Source organism: Dasypus novemcinctus, chromosome 11 (genome assembly GCF_030445035.2).
Source record: "Dasypus novemcinctus isolate mDasNov1 chromosome 11, mDasNov1.1.hap2, whole genome shotgun sequence".
Classification (NCBI taxonomy): domain Eukaryota; kingdom Metazoa; phylum Chordata; class Mammalia; order Cingulata; family Dasypodidae; genus Dasypus; species Dasypus novemcinctus.
In genome coordinates, this window is record NC_080683.1 from 103,396,882 (window position 1) to 103,418,859 (window position 21,978).

Below are 21,978 nucleotides of genomic sequence, written 5' to 3' on the forward strand. Positions count from 1 at the left end.
GGGAACCAACCCGGGGACCTTCTGGAGTGGGAGAGAGGTAATCATTCTCTTGCGCCACCTCAGCTCCCTGATCTGCTGCATCTTTATCTCTCCTCTGTGTCTCCTTTTGTTGTATCATCTTGCTGTGCCAGCTCTCTGTGTGAGCCAGCACTCCAGTGCGGGGCAGCACTTCTGCATGGGGCAGTACTCTGCACAGGCCGCATTCCACACAGACCAGCACTCCACGTAGGCCAGCTTGCCTTCACCAAGAGGCCCTGGGCATCAAACCCTGGACCTCCTATATGATAGGCAGGAGCCCAATTGCTTGAGCCACATCCACTTCCCTATAAAGATTTTTAATGACATGAAAAATGTTTACAGTATAATAGGTTGAGCCATTTGAGAGGCCAATATGGCCTTTCTTTGGCCTACAAAAGTAGCAATTTCATCAGTCCAAGATAAAGTAAAATACTTTAAAAGTAACATGACCCCAGTATGCAAAATAAATAACACGCAAGCATATAAAAAAGGGACTTGAAGAACTATGGTGTTATGAATGGTCTGCAATATGCTTTTTAATATTTTCTAAAATCTATACAATCAACATCTGTTACTTTCATAATCAGAAAAACTAAAAATTATTTTGAGTAAGCTTACTGGAGGACTGATATTATTCAATCAGAATCATATTTTTGAGACCTCTTAGAAAGTGCACTTTCCTAGTTTAGCAGCATATGCCACCATGGAATCACGCCTACCTTCTCAAATGCACTCTGACTTCCCTAAGGTCCAGGGCACATGGCTGAAGAGGCCAGCCCTTCTCTCCCTGATCTGGGTCCTGACACTTCCACTTGCACACTGAGTTTCACCTTGTTGTTCAAAGGTTTAGAGGGGCAATTTCCTGAGTGCCTTCCTCTGTTAACATAGCATGTCAAATATTTGCCAAACGTTCTCAGCTGAATGTTTCCAGCAGATGTCTTGTGCCAATTTTGTGACAAGTATCTGGGAAGCGTTAATTATCATTCACACATCCCTGATGAGGCCAAAAGGTATAGTAGTTAAACTCAAATTCTAGATCCAAAACCCAGCTTGGCCATTTACTAGCCAAGGAACGCTGAGAAAGTTACCTAGTCTCTCTGTGCTTCAAATTTCTCATCTATAAAATGGGATTAACAATAGTACTATGGAATGGGATGGCTACAGAGTACTCATTAATAGACTAATATGTACAAATCGCTTGTTACCTGGTACATAATAAGTATTCCATAAAGGTGCACTTTATTTTTCATTTTTCTCCATCTTGCCACATTCACAACCAGGTTAAAAGCTCATTCCCTTCTTTTACCCTTCCTTGTATTCTTCAGCACCTTTAACTTGAAAAGATACATACATACCACGAGTATGCCCTCCATCTTGAGAGATTTTTCTCTTCACTTGGGAATATAACTTGCCATTTCTGTATGACTGTCCCAAGTCCCATCCTACTAACCCTTGATGCTGCACTAGGCAGCATCGATCGACTTGGGTTACAAGAGCAGGTTTATTCTAGCATGTTTAGGAAAAGGGTCAGGCTATAAATGTTGATTTTGGCCCCCTTCCTAAATTTGTTCCTCTGCTCCTTTTTCATCTTAATAAAAACCTTCCAGATTTATCAAGTGTTTTTCCTCCCTCCTCCTTCAGTTTCAAGCCCTGCTGATCCAGTCAGCCAGCCTCTGGGCAAACAGTGCTTCCCGGTTCTCATTATGTGTGGTCCACCTCGAGCCAAGAAGCCCTCGTTAAATTATCTTAATGCATGGTGCAGACAGCCAAATCTCATTCGTAAACACCATCTGCATAGAGTCGTTCACCTCCCAGATCCCCCTCTGTTCCAAAACCAAGAGCAGGAAGAAGCAATGGAATATCAGCCCTCTCTAAGCCTTTGGTTTCTTGTCCAAGAACTTGTGGTTCTTTAAGATGTTTCCTGGTCCCTTTTGATGGTGACATCTTTTGATTGTGACATTTATTCCCCTATGAATCAGAAGTGGGCAACAATCAGGAGGCTCAATGAGGCAGAAAGGTTTTTCTTTATAGCCCAGATACAGAGGCCATTACTTTTCCTCCACAATGTCCAGATTTTCTTTCTTTCTTTTTTTTTTTTTTTTTTTTAAGATTTATTTATTTATTTAATTTCCCCCCCTCCCCTGGTTGTCTGTTCTTGGTGTCTATTTGCTGCGTCTTGTTTCTTTGTCCGCTTCTGTTGTCGTCCACGGGCACGGGAAGTGTGGGCGGTGCCATTCCTGGGCAGGCTGCACTTTCTTTTCACGCTGGGCGGCTTTTTCCTCACGGGCGCACTCCTTGTGCGTGGGGCTCCCCCACGCGGGGGACGCCCTTGCATGGCACGGCACTCCTTGCGCGCATCAGCGCTGCGCATGGCCAGCTCCACACGGGTCAAGGAGGCCCGGGGTTTGAACCGCGGACCTCCCATATGGTAGACGGACGCCCTAACCACTGGGCCAAAGTCCGTTTCCCCAGATTTTCTTTCTGAATGAGCAATCATCCAGCCTGATATGAGCTGTAGAATGAGGGTGGATTTTTTTTCACCTTTCTAATGCCATATACCATTAACCGCTATTAATCAGCCTGATTCAGTAGATAAGTCCTTTTCTATATTTAACTGGGTTTAAAAAAAAAAAAACACAGATATTAAAACTGCCAATCAACCTAGGAATTCTTTATTCAAGATGGTCTAGACTCATATAGTGAAACATTCCTTCTCCTTTCTTCCCTTCTCTTGCCATGGTGGGCAGCCTTGGTTTATTTTGGCAGGAAGAACAACATATTCCTTACACCATTCCCCTTGTTCCTGTTTTCAGGGTAGATTGAAACTCTGAAATTGATATTCAATTCCTTATGAATGTTCTTAGAGAAGCAAAAAACCTATTGGCCACTTAGTTTGTCTCCCCCAGCTCTGAGACAGCCATTTCAGTCCACCCTTGTTGAACCACTCAGCACTTAGGACCAATCTCTCTGGCTTAAAATAAATGCAGCTTATGATAAGCCCTGAATTGGGAACCAGCCATCTGGCACTGAAAAAAAAACCCTTGCTGGATTTCCCAGTCTCTGCTTCACAGATGTCTCTCACTTTGGCCCCGGACTCTGTGTTTGGAGCCCAAATCTGGATACCTCATTGGTGCTGTTCATTTTTTCCTAATACAAATATTTTTCCTTACTTTACTTCTATCCACTAAGTTAAAGGACTAACTTTAAATTTACTAAATAATAATTACAATAGCAATTGCGCTTGTGATTTATAGAACTTCTCACCAAAGTGCTTTACTAGCATGGGAAATTTCCAAAAATTCACTAAGGTCCCATCTGTTTCCATTGTTCTAAGGTAAGCCATATGCTCTGTGTCCAAAGCTAATGAGAACTGAAACCCACAGTTTTCTGTCCCTGTATTAAATAAAGGAGGGAGCAGGCATACTTACCTGTTGCTGTGCTAAAAAAGACTGAGAACAAGCAAAAATAAATTAGCTGCTTAATCCAGGAAATCTCCGCCTTTGGAAAGAGAGACTGTAAGTCACCTAAAATAGCTTCCTCAATAAAACTAACAGCCTACTCTAGACTCTTCAATACCCTTCCCTCATTGCTCCCATCAAATCCAAAGCTATTATGTCCTCAAAACCATTCAATCCCAACTACTCATCCACCTTGCAAGTTCCATCTTAATATTTCCCAGCCCTGGCCCTAAAACCCCATAAAAATTTTCCACCAGCCTTCCTCTTCCTGAGACACTACCAAGACTGTCAAGATGGTGTCCTCCCTACAGCAGAAGGTTGCATGAACTTGGCCTTGCTTTAGCCACAGGTTGTTCTAGTGGCCTTTTGCAGAGTCAATTGTCAATACTGACCTCTTCTCGCCTGTGTTTTTCTTCTTTGGGGATGTTATCTGCTGGAGCTATGTCCCCAACGATGGACTCTGCCATATCATGAACCAGGGCTAGGCGTACACATCTGACCAAGTGAGAAATGTTGAATAATTACACAGAATCACATGTACTACATGCACCTTCTTATACTGTTGTAAAGTTACATAAAATATTTTTCTTTCTCAAACCTCACAGAGTATTTTAATGGAAAATTTTCTAAAGTTTATCTTTCCAGCCTAGGACAGGTCTGAGTCAAAACTGCTAATTAATATTCAACACAATACATGAGTGAACAAGGGAAAAATAATTAGAGTTAACATGAATTCTTTTAAAAATAGCTGGTTTCTCAAATCTCACCTGATCACTTCAGATCACAAAGCCAGGAGATGATCTGGTTATAGCATTTACTTAATGATACAAAAGTCAGAAACAATCATTATCCCATCTGTATTTAACATCCTGCTTCTGGGCAAGTGTTAGATGCCAAAAGAGGCAGTTTATAAAGTAATGGTTACAGTGGGACAGATCCGCATTTGAACCAAGCAACCACCATTTATTAGCTGTGTGACCTTTGCCAAGTTACTAAACTTCTTTAAGTTCTCAATTTTTTCAAGCTTCATTTTATCATCTGTAAAAAAGGGATAATAATACTTCATAAGGTTGATGTGAACATTAAAATGTGTTAATTTATGTTCCTGGCACATGTTAATCATTCCACAAATGGCTACAATTATTAGTGAAAATAATTAGTAATTATGATAATCATCATCAAAATAACAAAAGTAGGTCCTGATACAAAGGCCCCTGAGGGCCAGTCTGTTTTATGTTCCCCAATTACCAAGGCAGTGCGAGACCTAGCAGCCTCCTCTTGGGTTTACCTGCCTCAGTCTCTTACCCATTTCAAATCTCTGCAGACTTCCCGAGGTTCATCTCCATGACACCACTTTCATCTTGTACCCTTTCCCTAAAATCTCCTCAGTTCCATACCTTCTACAGTCATAGGACTCCTCAAACTCACTAAATAAACCCTCTGCCACAGTCAAAATTGATTTACTTGTCATTTCCAAAATATAGCTGTAGTGGTGACTTTAATGTGTCAACTTGGCTAGGTTATGCTGAGTTGTTGGGTCAAACACTGATTTAGAGTTATTACTGCGGAGGTATTTTGTAGATAGGATTAGCATCTTCAATCGGTTGGCTTTAAATAAAGTAGAGGACTTTTATATGTGGGTGGGTGTCATCCAATCAGCTGGAGGTCTTAAGAACAAAGAAGTAAGAATTCCAGGAATCAGAAGAAATTCTGCCAAGACTACACCCTCTACTCTTTTGGACTCAAAACTTCAACTTCATCACCCTTACTGGAATTTCCAACCTGCAGCCTGCCCTACAAAATTCAGATTTGCCAGCTCCCACAATTGTATGAAGCAGGTCCTTAAAATAAATCTCTTTGTCTATGTGTAAGTATATGTATGTGTACAAGTATATTCATGCACATATATATACGTGTGTATATATGTTAAAACATATAAAGACATATACATATATATACACATAACCTGTTACTTCTATTTCCCTGGAGAGTCCTAAACAATACAATACCTTTACTTCCCCCACCAGGGCTTGGTTTCTATGTCCTTCTCTCTGTGTGCTATGCTTCCCTACCTATGTACACCCTACTGCTCAACTCAGATTCCACCCCCTCCATTAAGACCACCAACAACAGTTGATTTCCCCTACCATTATAATCCATGCTGAGCTAAATTTCTAACAACGTATTTTGCAATTTTTATAGAAGCCACATTTGGTCTGTGTAATTCATTTGGGATTGATCTAATACCTTACATTGTTAATAAACTTTTGTTCTGCTTTTAAAAAAAAGTGTTTTAAATACTTGCTGATTGACTGAAGGAGAAGGGAGAGAAGATACCTCTTTCTCAGCCATAGCTTGCATATATAATTCCTAAAATTCACTTTATAAATGCTAATATTCTCAGGAGGTGCTAGATAAAAGCATACAGTTTACTAATATAGTGATGGGACTTTAGACTAACACTCCTTTGAAACTGAGGCCTGGGAAACCCTAATGACCCTTTAGTTTGCTCTGAAACCAAACCAGGCTCTGCAACTTGCCAACAGAAAATCCAGATTGCAGCTACAACAATCAACACATACTTCCTCTTCTCCACACCCAGAATGTGTATGATTTGCCTTAAATAATTTTTATATATAAACCATCAAGCATTTGACCCAGGTACCAGTCATGAAAGTTGTACGAACCTAGAGACCTACAAGCATCAAAGGTCATGTCTGCTTACCGGTCTTTGTTAAGATGGTCATCCCTGGTCACCAGAGCCATAACTGCCATCCTGTACATGTGATCCGAAACACTCTCTGGCTTCTCTACATTTCTGTATACCCAGCCAGTCCGTGGGGTCCTCTATTGATAATAAAAAAGAAAAAGAAGCTTAAACAATAATTATCATATTAACCATCTGCACTGCACTGTTCTCAGAGATGTCCAGGGACTAGGTGAAGCAAGGTCATGCCATAGCTTCAAAAACAAATTTAACAATGCTTGACTTTAATCAGAATGATCAATATTCTCATTCAAATCATTCAAATAAGCCAATGAGCCCAAAGAGAAAAAGAAAGAAAATTAAGATGGACTGATTCAGGTGCTCACTGGTTACAAAAGTAATGAAAAGTAGACAACATAGGGCCCCATCCCATCCAAGATGGCAGAGTGAGATGCTTCAAGGCTCTGTCCACACACAGAGGCTTTGAACAACTAGCAAGAACTAGAAGAAACATCTTTCTCAAAACTCCAGAAAACAGTTAATGGACTACAGTAAATGGCAAGCACTGAGTCAAGAAGAGAAGCTACTTAAAAGTCATAGGATCTCCTGGTACCCTGGCTGGCCCCAAACCTCCCTCCCCCCCTTGCCAGCCCATCATGGAGCCAGCCACACACTCAGTACAGAGCTCTCACCGGTTTCACGGGAAGCAGAGCAGCCCTCATGCAAATACAGGGAACATGTATGCATGGCCCAATCTGTCGAGTGATGGCCTAAGGGCTTCACCATTCTAGAACTTGCCCTTTGTGTAGAAGGCAGTTCAGAGAGCTCTCTGCAGCAGTTTCATACTGTTATGAATTCCAAAAACATTGGATTATGTTTGTAATCTGGTCTGTACCTGGGCATGATTAAGTTATGATGAGAGCTTTGATTGGGCCATGTCATTAGGGCATTGAGTCCCTACCCCTTGGTGGGTAGGGACTTACAGATAAAAGGCATGGCATAGGACAGAGTTGAGGGTTTTTGATGTTAGAGTTTTGATGTTGGAGTTTGATGCTGAAGTCTTAAGCTGGAGCCCTGGGAAGTAAGCCCACAGAGGAAAGAGAAGCAAGCTCCGGGAAGAGAGGAACCCAGGAAGCTTGAGCCCTCGTAGACTTTGGCAGCCATTGTGCTCCAATACGTGAAAAGAGACTTTGATGAGGGAAGTAACTTATGCTTTATGGCCTGGTATCTGTAAACTCCTAACCCAAATAAATATCCTTTATAAAAACCAACCAATTTCTGTTATTTTATATCAGCACCCCTTCTGGCTGACTAATAAACTCTCCTACAGAACACCATGGGAGAGCAGTCAAGTTGTGCTGCCTGGGGCAAGGAACTGTTGGCTGTAGGACATACGGTACAGTGCCTGGGACAGTAAGGAGACTATTTCCTAAGGAAGAGGAGGCATTTAGAATTTTGTAAGTTGTATATTACTAGGGCATGCCCAGGAAAGTCCAGGGGGGCCCCTTTGGCCTGGAGCTGTATCTACGCACTATATGGATAAGCCTTGAAGGACAGCACTTGTGCAGGTCAATCTACAAAGGTCAGTCTACAAAGGTGTTTTCTTTTTTTCCTTTTTTTAACTTGGAGCAATCAAGGAAAGCTGTCATAATACTAGCCTGATACAATCTAAAAGGAACAGACACCTCAGAGTCTAAATTTCAGCAACAGCACATTTAAATATCAAAATGTTGAGGTTTCAACAAAAGGTTACAAAATATACAAAGAAATAGGAAGTTATGGACCAGGCAAAGGAGAAGATTAAAGCATTAGAAATCAATGAGGAAGACCAGACCTGGGAATATACCAGACAAACACTTTTAAAAAATGGTTCTAAATATGCTCGAAGAGCTAAAGGAAAACATGGACACAGAACTAAGGAATATCAGGAAAATATTAGGTGAGCATAAATAGACTATAAATAGAAAGATGGACATTATGAAAAGGAACCAAACAGAGCTGATGACCGCAGTAACAGAAATTTAAATTTTTTTTCTAGAGGGGTTCAACAGAAGATTGGAGCTGGCAGAAGAAAGAATCAGAGAGCCAGCAGATAAGATAATTGAAATCATCAGTCTGAGGAACAGAAAGAATGAAGAAAAATGAGCAGGGCCTAAGGAATCCTCGGGAACCATCAAGCATACCAATATATGCATCATGGAAGCCTCAGAAGAAAGAAAGGGGCAGAAAGGATATTCAAGGAAATAATGGCTGAAAACTTGCCAGATTTAACAAAAGACATGAATATAAATAAGAACTCCAGTTATAAACCCAAATAGTCCCACACCACGCCATAATATAATCAAATTGCTGAATGCCAAAGATAAAGAGAGAATTCTGGAAGCCATAAGAGAAGCAACGTGTCACACTGAAGGGAGCCTCAGTAAGATTCAGTACTTATTTCTTATATGAAACAAGGAGGCATAAAGTCAGTGAGTGAGTTGAAATATTTAAAATACTGAAAACAAAAAATCGCCAATCAAGAGTTATATATCCAGCAAAACTGTGTTTCAAAAATGAGGGAGAGATTAAGAAATTCCCAGATAAAGAAAGTTTAGGGAATTTGCCACCACTAGTCTTAGCCCTCTTGAAAGCAAAGGACAAGAGACAATAGATGGAAGCCACATGAAAAAATAAAGATCTTCTATAAGGGCAAACATAGGTAAATATTAATGCCAGTTGTATATTCAGTTTCTAACTCCACTTTTACTTCCCAACAGATCTAAAAAGCAAATGCATGAAATGTAATGATAAATCAGTGTTTTTAGACTCACAATGTATAAACATGTATTTGTGACAAGGGGGTTGCAGGGGTATAGGAACCTAATTTGTGTATACAACAAATTATCAATTTAGTATCAGAGCAAATGAGATTATTACAGATTTAGGATGGTATGTTCAAGCCCCATGGTAACTACAAGAAAATATTGGAGAATGTATTTGTAAGCTCATGGAAAGAAATTAGACTACATATTGTCAGGGGGTGGGGGCTGTTGAGGTTGTGCTGGGAAAGTTTTGGTGGTGAGGGTACTGCAATATTGTGAATGGGATAACACCCTTTGAATGGTAGGCTTGGTTGTGAGTGAATGGAAAAGTTTATGTTGTTTACATGTTCCCTCATTTTAAAATTTAAAAAAAAGAACAACTGAAAAAACAATGATAATTACATGCCATACATAATCCTGGATGGGATCTAACAAAAGAGAAAAAGCTCAAACGGGTATCATTAGGATATATGAAAAAATTGGAATATAGACTGTAAGCTTTATATCAATGTTAAATTTCTTGAACTGAATAACTGCATTTAAAGTGGTGGTATACATGAACAGGAAATGTACATGGCAATATTAAGTATTCAAGTAGCATGATGTATACAACCTACACTCAAATGTTCAGAACATGGAATGACAAATAGAAAGATATAGATAGAATGATATGGCAAATGTGTCAAAATATTAAAATTGGTGAATATGGGTATCTGGGGGTAGAAGTATGTTGGAGTTCTCTGTATGGGGCTGTATTATTTTTGTAACTGTCCTGTAAGTTTGAAAGCATTTCAAAATTAAAAGATTTTTTTTAAAGTATGCAATATAAAAGTCAAGCTACTCTGTATTGGTGATGCATAATTACAGACTTGTACAAGTCCTTTGTATATATATATGTACGTACATATATATGTATGCTTGTGTATATATATGCATGTGTGTAGGTATGTATACACAAAACTATAGAGAATCTATTTTTTCACAACTACAAGAGTCGGGGCTCTTTGCCTTCAAACAACTCCAGTTCATGGTGGTTAAAGTTCTGAACGAAGCAGACTCCTAAATTCTGACGCCTGATGAAGGATTTCTAATTGCTTCGTGCTTCCACAAGTCCTGACTCTTCCTCTTATACAGACCATGATGTAGCTTTAGGAGAATGCGTTTTCTCTAAAGAATTCCACATCTCTAAGGAATTTTATCAACAGTGCTAACAGTGGCAGGAATCGGATAATCCTCTTTGCATTTGGAGAAGGGCTACAAAACCACTAACTGAAAAGGGTCGAGGTACGTGTGTATTATATAAAAGCCTCAGCCCAAAGTCTTGCTATTTCTGGAAGTAACTGCGAGACAGACTTAAAGCACCCCCCTCACATCTGCACGAGGGATGCCGTTCCTCCGCCTGCTGCCCCCCAAGCACCAGCCCGCGCTCCAGTTCTGGGGTCAGGGCCCGGGAAGGTACTCACTGCAGACACAGGTCGGCCCTGGGTGGAGGGTCCCGCGCCTCTCCGAGCCGGCTGCCCGGGCATCTGCCACCCGTGTCCCGCCCACCCCCCAGCCCGACCCTCGTCCTCCTCTGCCATCCGCAACGCAAGACTCGGCCGCAACTAGAGGGTGCTCTCTGTGCCCCCACCCCGCGAGGCAGGCAGGAAAGAGGAGGGAGGTGGAAGGGCGGAGGAGGGGGGCGGAAGGCGGCCGCCGGAGAGGTGTGCTGGGGCACGCCGGGCAGGGTGCGGGGAACCGGGAGCTGAGGGCGAGGGGGAAGGCCGGGGAGGGGCCGTGTGGAAGCAGAGGAAGGGGAGAGGAGGGAGTGGGAGGGAAGGAAGGGGCAGCGGAAGGCCGCGGCCGACGGGGAGCGCGCCTGGGGGAGAACGGCTGGAGGGAGGCCGCGGGGAGCGCGCCTGGGGGAGAGCGGCTGGAGGGAGGCCGCGGGGAGCGCGCCTGGGGGAGAGCGGCTGGAGGGAGGCCGCGGCCGACGGGGAGAGCGCCTGGGGGAGAGCGGCTGGAGGGAGGCCGCGGGGAGAGCGCCTAGGGGAGAGCGGCTGGAGGGAGGCCGCGGGGAGAGCGCCTGGGGGAGAGGGGCTGGAGAGGCCGTGGGGAGCGCGCCTGGGGGAGAGCGGCTGGAAGGAGGCCGCGGGGAGCGCGCCTGGGGGAGAGCGGCTGGAGGGAGGCCGCGGGGAGCGCGCCTGGGGGAGAGCGGCTGGAGGGAGGCCGCGGCCGACGGGGAGAGCGCCTGGGGGAGAGCGGCTGGAGGGAGGCCGCGGGGAGAGCGCCTAGGGGAGAGCGGCTGGAGGGAGGCCGCGGGGAGAGCGCCTGGGGGAGAGGGGCTGGAGAGAGGCCGTGGGGAGCGCGCCTGGGGGAGAGCGGCTGGAAGGAGGCCGCGGGGAGCGCGCCTGGGGGAGAGCGGCTGGAGGGAGGCCGCGGGGAGCGCGCCTGGGGGAGAGCGGCTGGAGGGAGGCCGCGGGGAGAGCGCCTGGGGGAGAGGGGCTGGAGGGAGGCCGCGGGGAGCGCGCCTGGGGGAGGGGGGTGGAGGGAGGTCGCGGGAGCGCGCCTGGGGGAGAGGGGCTGGAGGGAAGCCGCGGGGAGCGCGCCTGGGGAAGGGGGGTGGAGGGAGGCCGCGGGGAGCGCGCCTGGGGGGAGAGGGCTGGAGGGAGGCTGGGGAGAGCGCGCCTGGGGAGGTGGGGTGGGGAGCGCGCCTGGGGAAGGGGGTGGAGGAAGGTCGCGGGGAGCGGGGTGAGGCCAGGACAAGCAGGCAGGATGCAACCGCAGCCTGCCGGGGCCGAGACAGGTGGGGAGCCGCCGCGCAGGCCCAGCTCCTTCCTGCGGCCGCCGTCCAGGCCTCCCGGGCGCATGGCGGCGCCCCCTCACCTTGAGCTGCCCCACGAGCCGCAGGAACTGCAGCAGGCTCCGCGCCCCGGGGCCCGAGGTTGCGGCCGGGGCCGCAGCCATGTGGCTTCTGGATTCTAAAGGCGGCGGAGCCGGCAGCGAGGCCGCGGCTCGTGGCTCCTCCCCCTCCCTCCCTCGCCTCCCCCCTTCCTCCTGGCCCTGGCGGCGGCTGCTTAGGCGGTGAGCAGCCCCGGGCATTGGCCGTGCTTGGCACGGGAGGCACTCAGTACCTGTTTGCTCGACTCCACCCAGCTGAACTCCAAAAAATTTCTGAAGGAATTCCATTTGAAGGCAGGCGGAGGCAACTTGAAGTAGCAAATGTGTTGGGGAGGGGGGAAGCTGTGAAATGTCTCCCCTCTCCCCCCCCCCCCCCCCCCCCAAATCTGGCCTTCTAGGAACTCAGCACCTATAAGCTAGGTGGTTTAAAACAGGAGGAATTTATTCTCTCACAGCTCTGGAGGCTACCAGTTGGAAATCAATCTGTGGGCAGGGACATGCATGCTGTGGCTCAAGGCTCTAGGGAAGAATCTTTCCTTGCATCTTCCAGTTTCTGATGGAGCCAGGCGTGCCTTGTCTTGTGGCAGAATAACTCTAATCGTCTCACTCTTCATGTGGCCTCCCCTTTTTACAAGGACCTCAGTCATACTGGATTAAGGGCCCACTCTACTCCTGTATGATTTCATTTTAAGCTAACCAATTCCATGTGCTATCATCCTATTTCCAAATAAGCTCACATTCAGGAGCCCTGGGGGTTAGGACTTCAGTGTATTTTTTAAAGGCGGGAGGGGGACAATTCGGTCCATAATAGGCAGAGAAATAAGTAACTGATTAAAAGCAGGCGGCTGATAATCATTTTCATAAAGGCACAAAGAAAGTACTTTGGAAGGGAGAAATTCACGAGCAGTGGCAGAATGCTGGGAGACTTCAAAGGCAGTGGTAAAGGGGCTAGAAAGGCAAAGTGGTCCCTCTGTGCTATCACCTGAGATGCTGAAGAATGCCCTACACCAAAACAATGGTTAGGATCTTCTGTCCTGATGCAATCAACAACCCATGGTACCAAGTTTTGGGAAGCGGACGTGGCTCAACTGATAGAGCGTCCGTGTACCATATGGAGGGTCCAGGGTTCGATCCCCAGGGCCTCCTGACCCATGTGGTGGTGAGCTGTTCCATACTCAGTGCTGCTGTTGCGCACAAGGAGTGCCCTGTCATGGAGGGGTGACCCCACGTAGGGGTCCCCCACGCACATGGAGTGCACCCCTCAAGGAGAGCCGCCCCGTGTGAAAAAAGTGCAGCCCACCCAGGAGTGGCCCGCCCACACGGAGAGCTGAAGCAGCAAGATGATGCAATAAAAAAAGATGCAGTTTTCCAGTGCCACAGCATAATGCAAGCGGACGCAGAAAGTACACAGCGAATGGACACAGCAGACAATGGTAGGGGGGCGGGGGGTAAGGAACAAATAAATTGAATAAATAAAGGCAGTTAATGGTCAAGCATACTGAGGGATGCAGGGAGAAAGGGTAATGGACAAGGATTGTGAGGAGAGCATGAAAAAGAATTGGAATTCTTTCGTTCTTTCCACAAATGATTGATGAATGCCTATTATGTGCCTGGTACTAAGTGCTGGTGATACTGTGATGAACTACGCAAGGGTGGTCCTTGCTTCTTGGGTTGCTTACAGTTCCACAGTCTGTCTAAACAGGGCCTCTTCTGCAGTGGAAACTACTAAAAATTTTTACCTACGCGGTTTTATTTATTCTTCGCAACAATAAGTTGATGGTTCAGAAAACCACAGACTAGCTTCTGTGAATCCCTACCTGAGACAACCACATGTGGTGAAAGGACTCCAATATTTTAAGGGCTCCCCAGAACTGGAAGGGCAGCTCTAAAGAAGTAGTTAAACACTTTTGGAATTCTCCACCAAAATAAAAGCACAGAAGGGTACAAGTTTCTGACACCACTATTCACAAAATTTGCAGTAACAACAAGTTGCCCATCCCTATCCCTGTTTTCTCTTATTCCAAGCACTATCTAGGCACTGAGCATGTATCCATGAACAAAACAGGAAAAGGTCCTACCTTCATGGAGCTTGTATTCTAGTTGGAGGAAAACATAATAAGAAGAAAACAAATAGGTATGTCAAATAGTGAGGAGTACTTTGGAAAAAACTAAGCAGAGTAAGGAGACTAGAGATGTGGGGATATGGTTTTACATAAGGTAGTTAGAGAAGATCTCACTGATAAGGTGAGATTTGAGCAAAGACTAGAAGAAAATGAGTGAGTCATGAGTCTAACTGGGAAAGAGGATTCTAGGTGGAAAGAACACAATGTAAAGTCCAGAGGCAGAAACACACTTAGAAATTTGCAGGAGCACAAGGGGATTGGTGTGGCTGTTGCCAAGAGAATGAATGAAAGAGTAGCAGAGGATGAGGTGAGAAGAATGCGAGTGGCTGGTTCACGGAGAACCTCGGAGGCCAGTATAAGGACTTTGGCTTTTATTCTGAGTGCGATGGGAGGCTAAGAGACAGTTGTATCCTGGAAGCCAAATTAAAAAATATATATTTCAGAAGAAAGTATAGGCAACCAAGTCAATATGATGTCAGATAAGGACTAAGATTTGACTTCCAGATTTAGCAAATTTGATGTCATTGATGACCTTGACAAGGGCAGTCTTAGTGTCATGGCATGGAGCAGAATCATATCTGGGTATGATTCTGGAGAGAATGGAGTGAGTTATTACAACTAACTCAAAATGGAGATGGAGGTCAGAGTAACTAGAGGAGAGAGTGTTTATTTACTGATGGGCATGATATAGTTAGGGAAGGAAATATTGATGATGTAAGAGACAGAATAGAGAAATGCTTGGATAATGGCCTCGAGTAGGTAAAAGAGGGTGTGAGCCAGTGTACAGAATGAAGGGTTGGCCTTAGATAGGAGCATGGAGAATTCACTCATAATAACAGAAGGGTGACAAAATATTTGGTGGCAAATCAATGGTAGATGTAGTAGTGGGAGGTTGATGATATTCTTTTCTGTTTGCTTCTGTTTCCTCATTGAAACAGAAAGCAAAATCATCAGCTGAGAGTGAGGGTGGGTCTCAGTCACACATTATATTGTAGTAACAACCAACCTCGTTTCTCAGCAGTTGATCCACCAGAGGATTCTTCCTCTTTCATGCCCCCACCTATTGCAAGTGAGCTAGATACTGCTTGTGACAGTTTGAAGCTTTCTGTGGATCCAAGAAAAGCTCATGTTCTTCAAACTAATCCATTCCTGGGGGTATGGGACCTTTTGATTGGATTGGAGTCAATGGTGGTGGTGGGGGGTAGTTTGATGGGCTAACTTCAGTTAGGTATGACCCAGGGTGGGTCTTGGTCCTTTCTAAACTAAAGGCTTAGATAGAGGTCCCAGAGAGTGGAGGCTGGGATCAACGGAGCACAGAGGCACAGAAAGAGGACCCCAAGAGTCTGAAAGAGAGACCTGGAGAAGATGGGAGAGACAAACCATATGCCTGATCACCCATATCTGGGCTAGGAGAGAAAGCATCTTTAGATAAATTGCCATGTGCCTGATCATCCACAGCTGATTTCGTGAGACAGCATCTCCGATGATGCCTTAATTTGGACATTTTCACAGTCTCAGAACTGTAAACTTTTAACCTAATAATAATAAAATCTCACTATAGAAGCCTATCCATTTCTGATATATTTCTATATATCAGAATATTATATATATAATATATATATATATAATTTAGAACAATATATATATTAATTTAGCAAATTAAAACACTGCTTTAACCCCACTCATGCGGCTAAGCATCTCTGTACTTCTCTGCTGCAGAGACTGGAAAGAGGAAAAGTGTTACTTGCCTGTTAAAGCTTGTCACTGAGGGATATATGACCTTTCTGCTCACATGTCATTGGCCAAAGTAAGCCACATGGGCATACCTAACTTGAAAGGGCGCTGTAAAGTGCAGTCTTACCATGTTCCTGGAAAAAGAGGAGAACCAAAATATTTGGGAATGGAAGAGGAGACACTGGAAGTTTAAAGAGAGAGGAAAGGCATAATATAGCAGTCTGGAGAGTGAGACAGAACTAGTACTAAATATAATTAAGAGCCAACTGAATGTCATGAACAGGGGACCTGTGTTAAAAATGGTTTGGGTGATGTACTGGTGATGTGGGCTATGGGTGGAAGGCTCTTTGTCTCTTCAGAGATAACTAAGTTGTTTGACTTGTGGGTGTGGAACGGTAAGAGGCTGCAGTCCTGCGCTTAGGGACAGTGGAAGCGGCTCCAGTCCCAGGAAATGTTTAACAATGCAAGGGCTATAAACTTTAAGTATTTAGGGGAAATGCAAAAAGTAAATATGCTAAAAGCTTATCTAGAATATCTGGAGTCCATGCTAAAAGCTTACCTAAGATGTGGAAGAGATATATGCTAATTGAAGCCTATTGAGAACTGAAACAAAGGGACCATTTGGCCTTTCCTCTCTGTATAAAAGACGTTTGAAAATCTTGTTCGGGGCTCGGGATTCAAACAGAAGTTCCCAAGTCCGGCCGGCCATCAATAAATCATTTTTCCTTCTCAAAATCATTCCTGAGTCCTGGCCTCTCTATACTCAAATAATTGAACTTCTCTTAAATTCTACAACATTTTTGGCGACTCTGGTGGGACAACAAAGGAAGGCCAGAGACGGTAGCATTTTGCTGCCCCTTCCAAATCCCCGAGGAAGCCGGGAGGACTAGGGCGAACCCCAAATCTGGGCGCCCCTGGATTAAATTTAATCCAGAAAAGATGTGGGCTACACCAGAATCTTCCCGACAAAAATCGAGGGCAATGGAAGGTCTGAAGAGAAAGATTCTGGGAACGAAAAAGAACTCCGAACTTGGAAGAAGGTAAGACTCCCCGGGTGAGCACAGTCTGGAAGGCCCTAGCTTTAATTGCTAGGAAGGGGAGGCTGATCACCTCCCGATGTTGTGGAATTAGAGAGAAGTTCAATTATTTGAGTATAGAGAGGCCAGGACTCAGGAATGATTTTGAGAAGGAAAAATGGTTTATTGACGGCCGGCCAGACTCGGGAGCTTTCTGTTTGAATCCTGAGCCCTGAATAAGATTTTCAAACGTCTTTTATACAGAGAGGAAAGGCCAAATAGTCCCTTTGTTTCAGTTCTCAATAGGCTTCAATTAGCATATATCTTCCACATCTTAGGTAAGCTTTTAGCATGGACTCCAGACATTCTAGATAAGCCTTTAGCGTATTTGGTTTTTGCATTTCCCCTAAATACTTAAAGTTTATAGCCCTTGCATTGTTAAACATTTCCTGGGACTGGAGCCGCTGCCACTGTCCCTAAAGGCAGGACTGCAGCCTCTTACCATTCCACACCCACAAGTCAAACAACTTAGTTATCTCTGAAGAGACAAACAGCCTTCCACCCATAGCCCACATCATTCCCCCCCTTTTGCCAAAGTTTACTTGCTAAGCTTTGGCATAATTATTGTTGGAGCTATGAGGTGGATGGCTGTTTGTTGTCTTGATTGATTATTTATCAGTCTTTAGTACAGCATCCAGGACTGTTTTTAGAAGTTTAGAACTTTTCATTCTGGACAGCAGAATCTTGGGCAGGGGCCTCCTGCAGTTATTCTGCTGCCACTGGCACTCACGTGGATTTCCAGTCAGGTTCCAGATCCATCTATTACTTTTATTTTACTCTTAAAGAGTTTACACCTTTAATTTAAAAGGGGTGCTGAAGGGAGACGATCTCTTTTCTGTAACTGCTTCCTGCTGGCCATGGGCTGTAGTCATTGCCTAATAAGGTATAAAACTCTTTAATTTATTCTAACTGGAGGAAGATGGATGTGGCATTCTGTACGAAGTTGGATGAAGTTTTCATATGGTTAATAAGATGTTCACTCTGAAAGAAACAAACTTAATTAAAAATTTGGAATACCTGTTTTTAAAAGAGGACACATTGGATTACAGAGGTAGACAAGCTTAGGTGCCTATAAAGATGGCATTCCTTAAAAGCTGGTGGGAACAGCATATATTCTTTTTTAAGTTATCCATCTTTAGAGAGAAATTGCAACAGACACTTAGCTTTGTCTGAAGACACATTCCAAGCTGTTCAATGATTGACACTCATTCGCTCTGTCAGATGCTCCTGGTGAACTGGCACTCCTTGGGCAACTGGCTTCACTCAGGATTAGAACACTAATTTGGAAATACTCTTAGTTTTCACCTGTGGGAGTGATCAGAACTACAGAATAAAGATTTTTACACCTTGGTTTTCATTGTACAATTTCTAGCAATTTTGACTTGTTCAATAGGTGACTCACCATCAGCAAGCAAGCCTCACTTTTGCTACACAGCAGAGTACAGCAGAATATAGAAGTTGACTGAGACTGGCTGAGACTGCCACCTTATTCTATAGACATGTTATTAACTGTTTAGAAAATGATTTTGCCAGGAATTTAACATGTCTAATATACTTCTGCACTTGATCCAAAATAGAAAAGATAACATTACAATTATTAGGCATATATTTAGTACAGGATAAAAGTACAGCACTTAATATTAACTAATGTATTACTTAATGCATAAGGATTCAGAGTTGCAATTATTAGTTTTGAGTTTCAGGTTTGTAATACCTTACATGTTATCTCTCCATGAGAGCAGGCCATAATGCCAATTGTGTTTAAGTTTTACTTACAGTATCCTGGTATCATGGCTCCACTTAGCATGTTCTTCAACGCAGTGAGCAAGTTGCAGCATCCTTCATCTTAGAGAGATTTTCCAGTATTCTACTAGCCTGGTGCATAGTGCTCTCTGGCACCATGAAACAGTGCCAGTCTGGAGGCGATATCCATTGTACACTTGGCTGTACCGAGTCATTATTGGCTGCTGCAGGAGCTTGAAACTGCAATATAGTTTCCATCGACTTCAGGAGCAGAACCAGAAACTGATATAGCACATATTTTTAATTGAGGGGTCAGTGACCAGCCTAGCCAATAACTCACATGGAGAGGCCACCTGTAATGTATACAAGGCCTGGTTCGAATGCACAAGAGTTTGATAATGTTAACGTTTATTCCTTGTTTATATATATCTTTTAAACAATTTAATGCAACACATCATATATTAAATGACTGTCTACTTACACAATTTTATTATGGAGATAACAGTAGGTACTTTACTTTAGTAAGAAGAAAAATATTATTTTTCCTTGTTAAAATGAAAACAGAAGACTTCCAATATAATCAAGATAACCTTTTATTACCATTTACTTAAATGTGTACTTTGCAGTGGCCTTCAGACAGGTTTATTATCATGAAGTTATTTCTGCTACCAGTAACCAATCTAAGTTTTAGTTAACAATGACTTTTCTAGAACTAGAACTATTTAAACATTTTCAGTTGGAGGATGTTTTACAAACTCTTTATAATTGACTATAACCGCATTGACTAGACACCTCATGTTTAAATAAACTTATTAAATTACAATTACCAAAGAAATTTACTATTTATTTGAGAGCATATCTACAATCTTTTTCCTTTAGCCTAATTTCACTCATTAAAGATTTCATACATAATGTTAATTTAGTTTATAAATTAACTATTGGAGATTACACTTAAGTTAAATAAAATTGAAACCATAATAGTTTATGCAAGGAATGTTCTCTTTATCCCTTACAGGAAGCTAAAAACTTCTTTTCTTTAAGTTATGAAAATTATTAATTTAAAAGCATAACTGACTACCAGGTTTTAAAATACATGCATACTGACTACCAGGTTTTAAAACACATTACACAATTACTTAATTTTTTAAAATCATAACCCAGGAAAGATTTCTCCATGGTTTTTATGGACTTTACTTACTGAAATTTGTTAATAGAGCCACTAATTACCTTTATTTTGTTGGAAAGAAATCTTCTGGAAGAAAATAAGGCTCACCAGATTGTGGAGAAGAAAATAATTTATTCTCAACCTTGCAAGAAGGGGTACAGAGCCAGATATGGCTGGTGCCACAAACAAAGGAAAATGACACAATTTATACCTCTAAGCCTAGCATGCAAGCTCTTTCTCTGTTTTTCCATAGATTGGATACTTCAGAAGTTACAGCTTATCTGAGATTTAACTTTCCCACGCAAAAGTTTGATTTAACTGCTTCCTCTATCACATTTCAACCATTTTAGTTTTTACCTGCTCCCCTCTTTGTCAAATAAGGAATAGAATTTAGTGCTGAAATGGCACCGACTTAGTTAGCTCCTTCTTGGGCATCCTTCCACTGCCCATAGGACTGGCCTAAACTGGTCTCCTCCACTGCTGTCCAACCCGGGAGTGGGAGACTGAGGCAGCAGGCCGCCAGGTTACATCAACATTTTCTTATGTGAAAATTAACCTAATCTTTGTTTTTTTGCATTTTATGGCTGACAAAAGGTTTAAACTGGGAAATTACTAGGCAAACTGATTCTTAATTCCCTAGCCTAGTAGATAGATTTGATCTGCTACACCTAGTGTTGCCTTTAAAGCTCTTGCAAAGAGGAGGCCCTTTCCCAATTGTTTCTGTAATCAGATTTCTATGACTTTTTCATCCTGCTTAGTTTAATTTGGGCTTTAAGAATATTTATTTACATATATAACTGCATATTCAATTAACAATTTGAATAGAGCTCTTTTAAGAATTTTCATTTGTTAATTTGATATTATTATCCTGATGTATGAAGACATACACTGAGCAAATGGGCAGACACAAAGAGTTAAGACACAGAAACAAAACTTATTGATATTATTTATAATTTGCATTATTTTATATACTGTTTAGCTTAATTTGGGGTCCCGAAATATATATTACTTATATAACTGCATATTTAACCTCAACAATTTGAGCAAATAGGCAGACATGAATAGTTTGACACAACAACATGACTTTAGTTACTTTAAACTTCTAATTCTTACAAAACAAGTGTGACTGCAAAACATTTCAAAGACTTTTGAAACTCTTCTTAATTTGCACTATGACCATGCAGTTTACCACAAGAATTTTTCTTCTTACTTAATGGATTGTAATAACCAAAATGTTCTCAATGCCTTAGCACCATTTTGTTTTAGAACTTTATATTTTACTTTGAAATTAGCAGAATTTTGGATAAGCAACAAGATTAATTTTATATATATATTTACTGAGGCTATTTGAAGCCTCAGGGAGACAGACTGCTTTCTCTCATGAATTGCCACTCTTAGTAACACTGACCGTCAAGGCAGGAGACTTCTCCCCCTCCACCCCCCTTTTTGATTTTGGAGATAATAAAACTCCAGTGGTCATTTAACCTTATTCTATCAGGCAGCAGTTTATTTAGTTACACTTGAGTTTATGAGAGAAAGGGTTACTAATACCAGGAGAGGAGACAGTGATGTCCCAGCTCTTCTCAGTTATGAAATAACCATAGGCAAAGGCAAAGGGTGAGGTTAGCCTTGAAGTAACCATAAACAAAGGAAAGGTTAGTTTAGAGTTTACACTTAATAATTTCAGGCTAAATTCACCCAGCTATAATTTCAGTTATTACCTTTCCACTATTTTATAACATAAATGCATTTATAAATGATTTTAACTCTTAGTTACAGTTTTATTAATTTTTTTGAAAACCTATTAATTTTATAACACCTTTAAATACCTTTCATTCGACTTATAACATATTAAATGAACTTATTACCTTAATTTTTCCTTTAAAGTAAAAGAATGAATCTCTTGCAGTTAGTTTGAAATAAAAAACTACTTTTCAGGATTTGATTTCTAGAACATAAATGTTCTTTTAAAAGAGGTAAGACTCTTCTTTAAACACTGAGGAAATGATGAGGTTAAAGCACAAGAAGCTATTGATAAAAGATTTTCTTTGTATATTGATCTTATTCAATTTTAATCATAAAAATTTTCCTTCCACAAACCTTCTACACTTTCAGTATTCATTCAGGTTCTGTCCCACACTCTACTCTTTCCAATAATCAATCATTTTATCTTAGGACAAAATCATCTTCTGTTTCCTTAACAATAAAAACACACTCCATATATCCCACATACTAAGTTACCAGGCAAACTTCTTACAACATATAATTGC

The 21,978-nt window shown here is 42.6% G+C and overlaps 1 protein-coding gene and 1 long non-coding RNA gene across 4 annotated transcripts in view; one reads left to right on the forward strand and one right to left on the reverse strand.

Annotated features, from left to right (window-relative positions):
- Positions 1-12,011, reverse strand: part of HDDC2 (HD domain containing 2) — a 27,105-nt gene extending 15,094 nt beyond the window's left edge. Inside the window, exons 1-4 of one of the 3 annotated variants that reach the window (XM_071218648.1) lie at positions 11,218-11,850; positions 10,451-10,885; positions 6,202-6,323; positions 3,869-3,971 (exon numbers count right to left, since the gene is read on the reverse strand). In XM_071218648.1, the coding sequence (XP_071074749.1) occupies positions 3,869-3,971; positions 6,202-6,323; positions 10,451-10,567 (342 nt within the window). In that variant the 5' untranslated portion in view covers positions 10,568-10,885; positions 11,218-11,850. The other 2 variants (XM_004466796.4, XM_004466795.4) reach the window with 2 other exon arrangements.
- The window catches only part of LOC131280445 (uncharacterized), a 22,544-nt gene continuing 10,983 nt past the window's right edge, over positions 10,418-21,978 (forward strand). Inside the window, exon 1 of the long non-coding RNA XR_011650131.1 lies at positions 10,418-10,625. This is a non-coding gene — a long non-coding RNA (uncharacterized lncRNA). The remainder of the gene's footprint in view (positions 10,626-21,978) is intronic.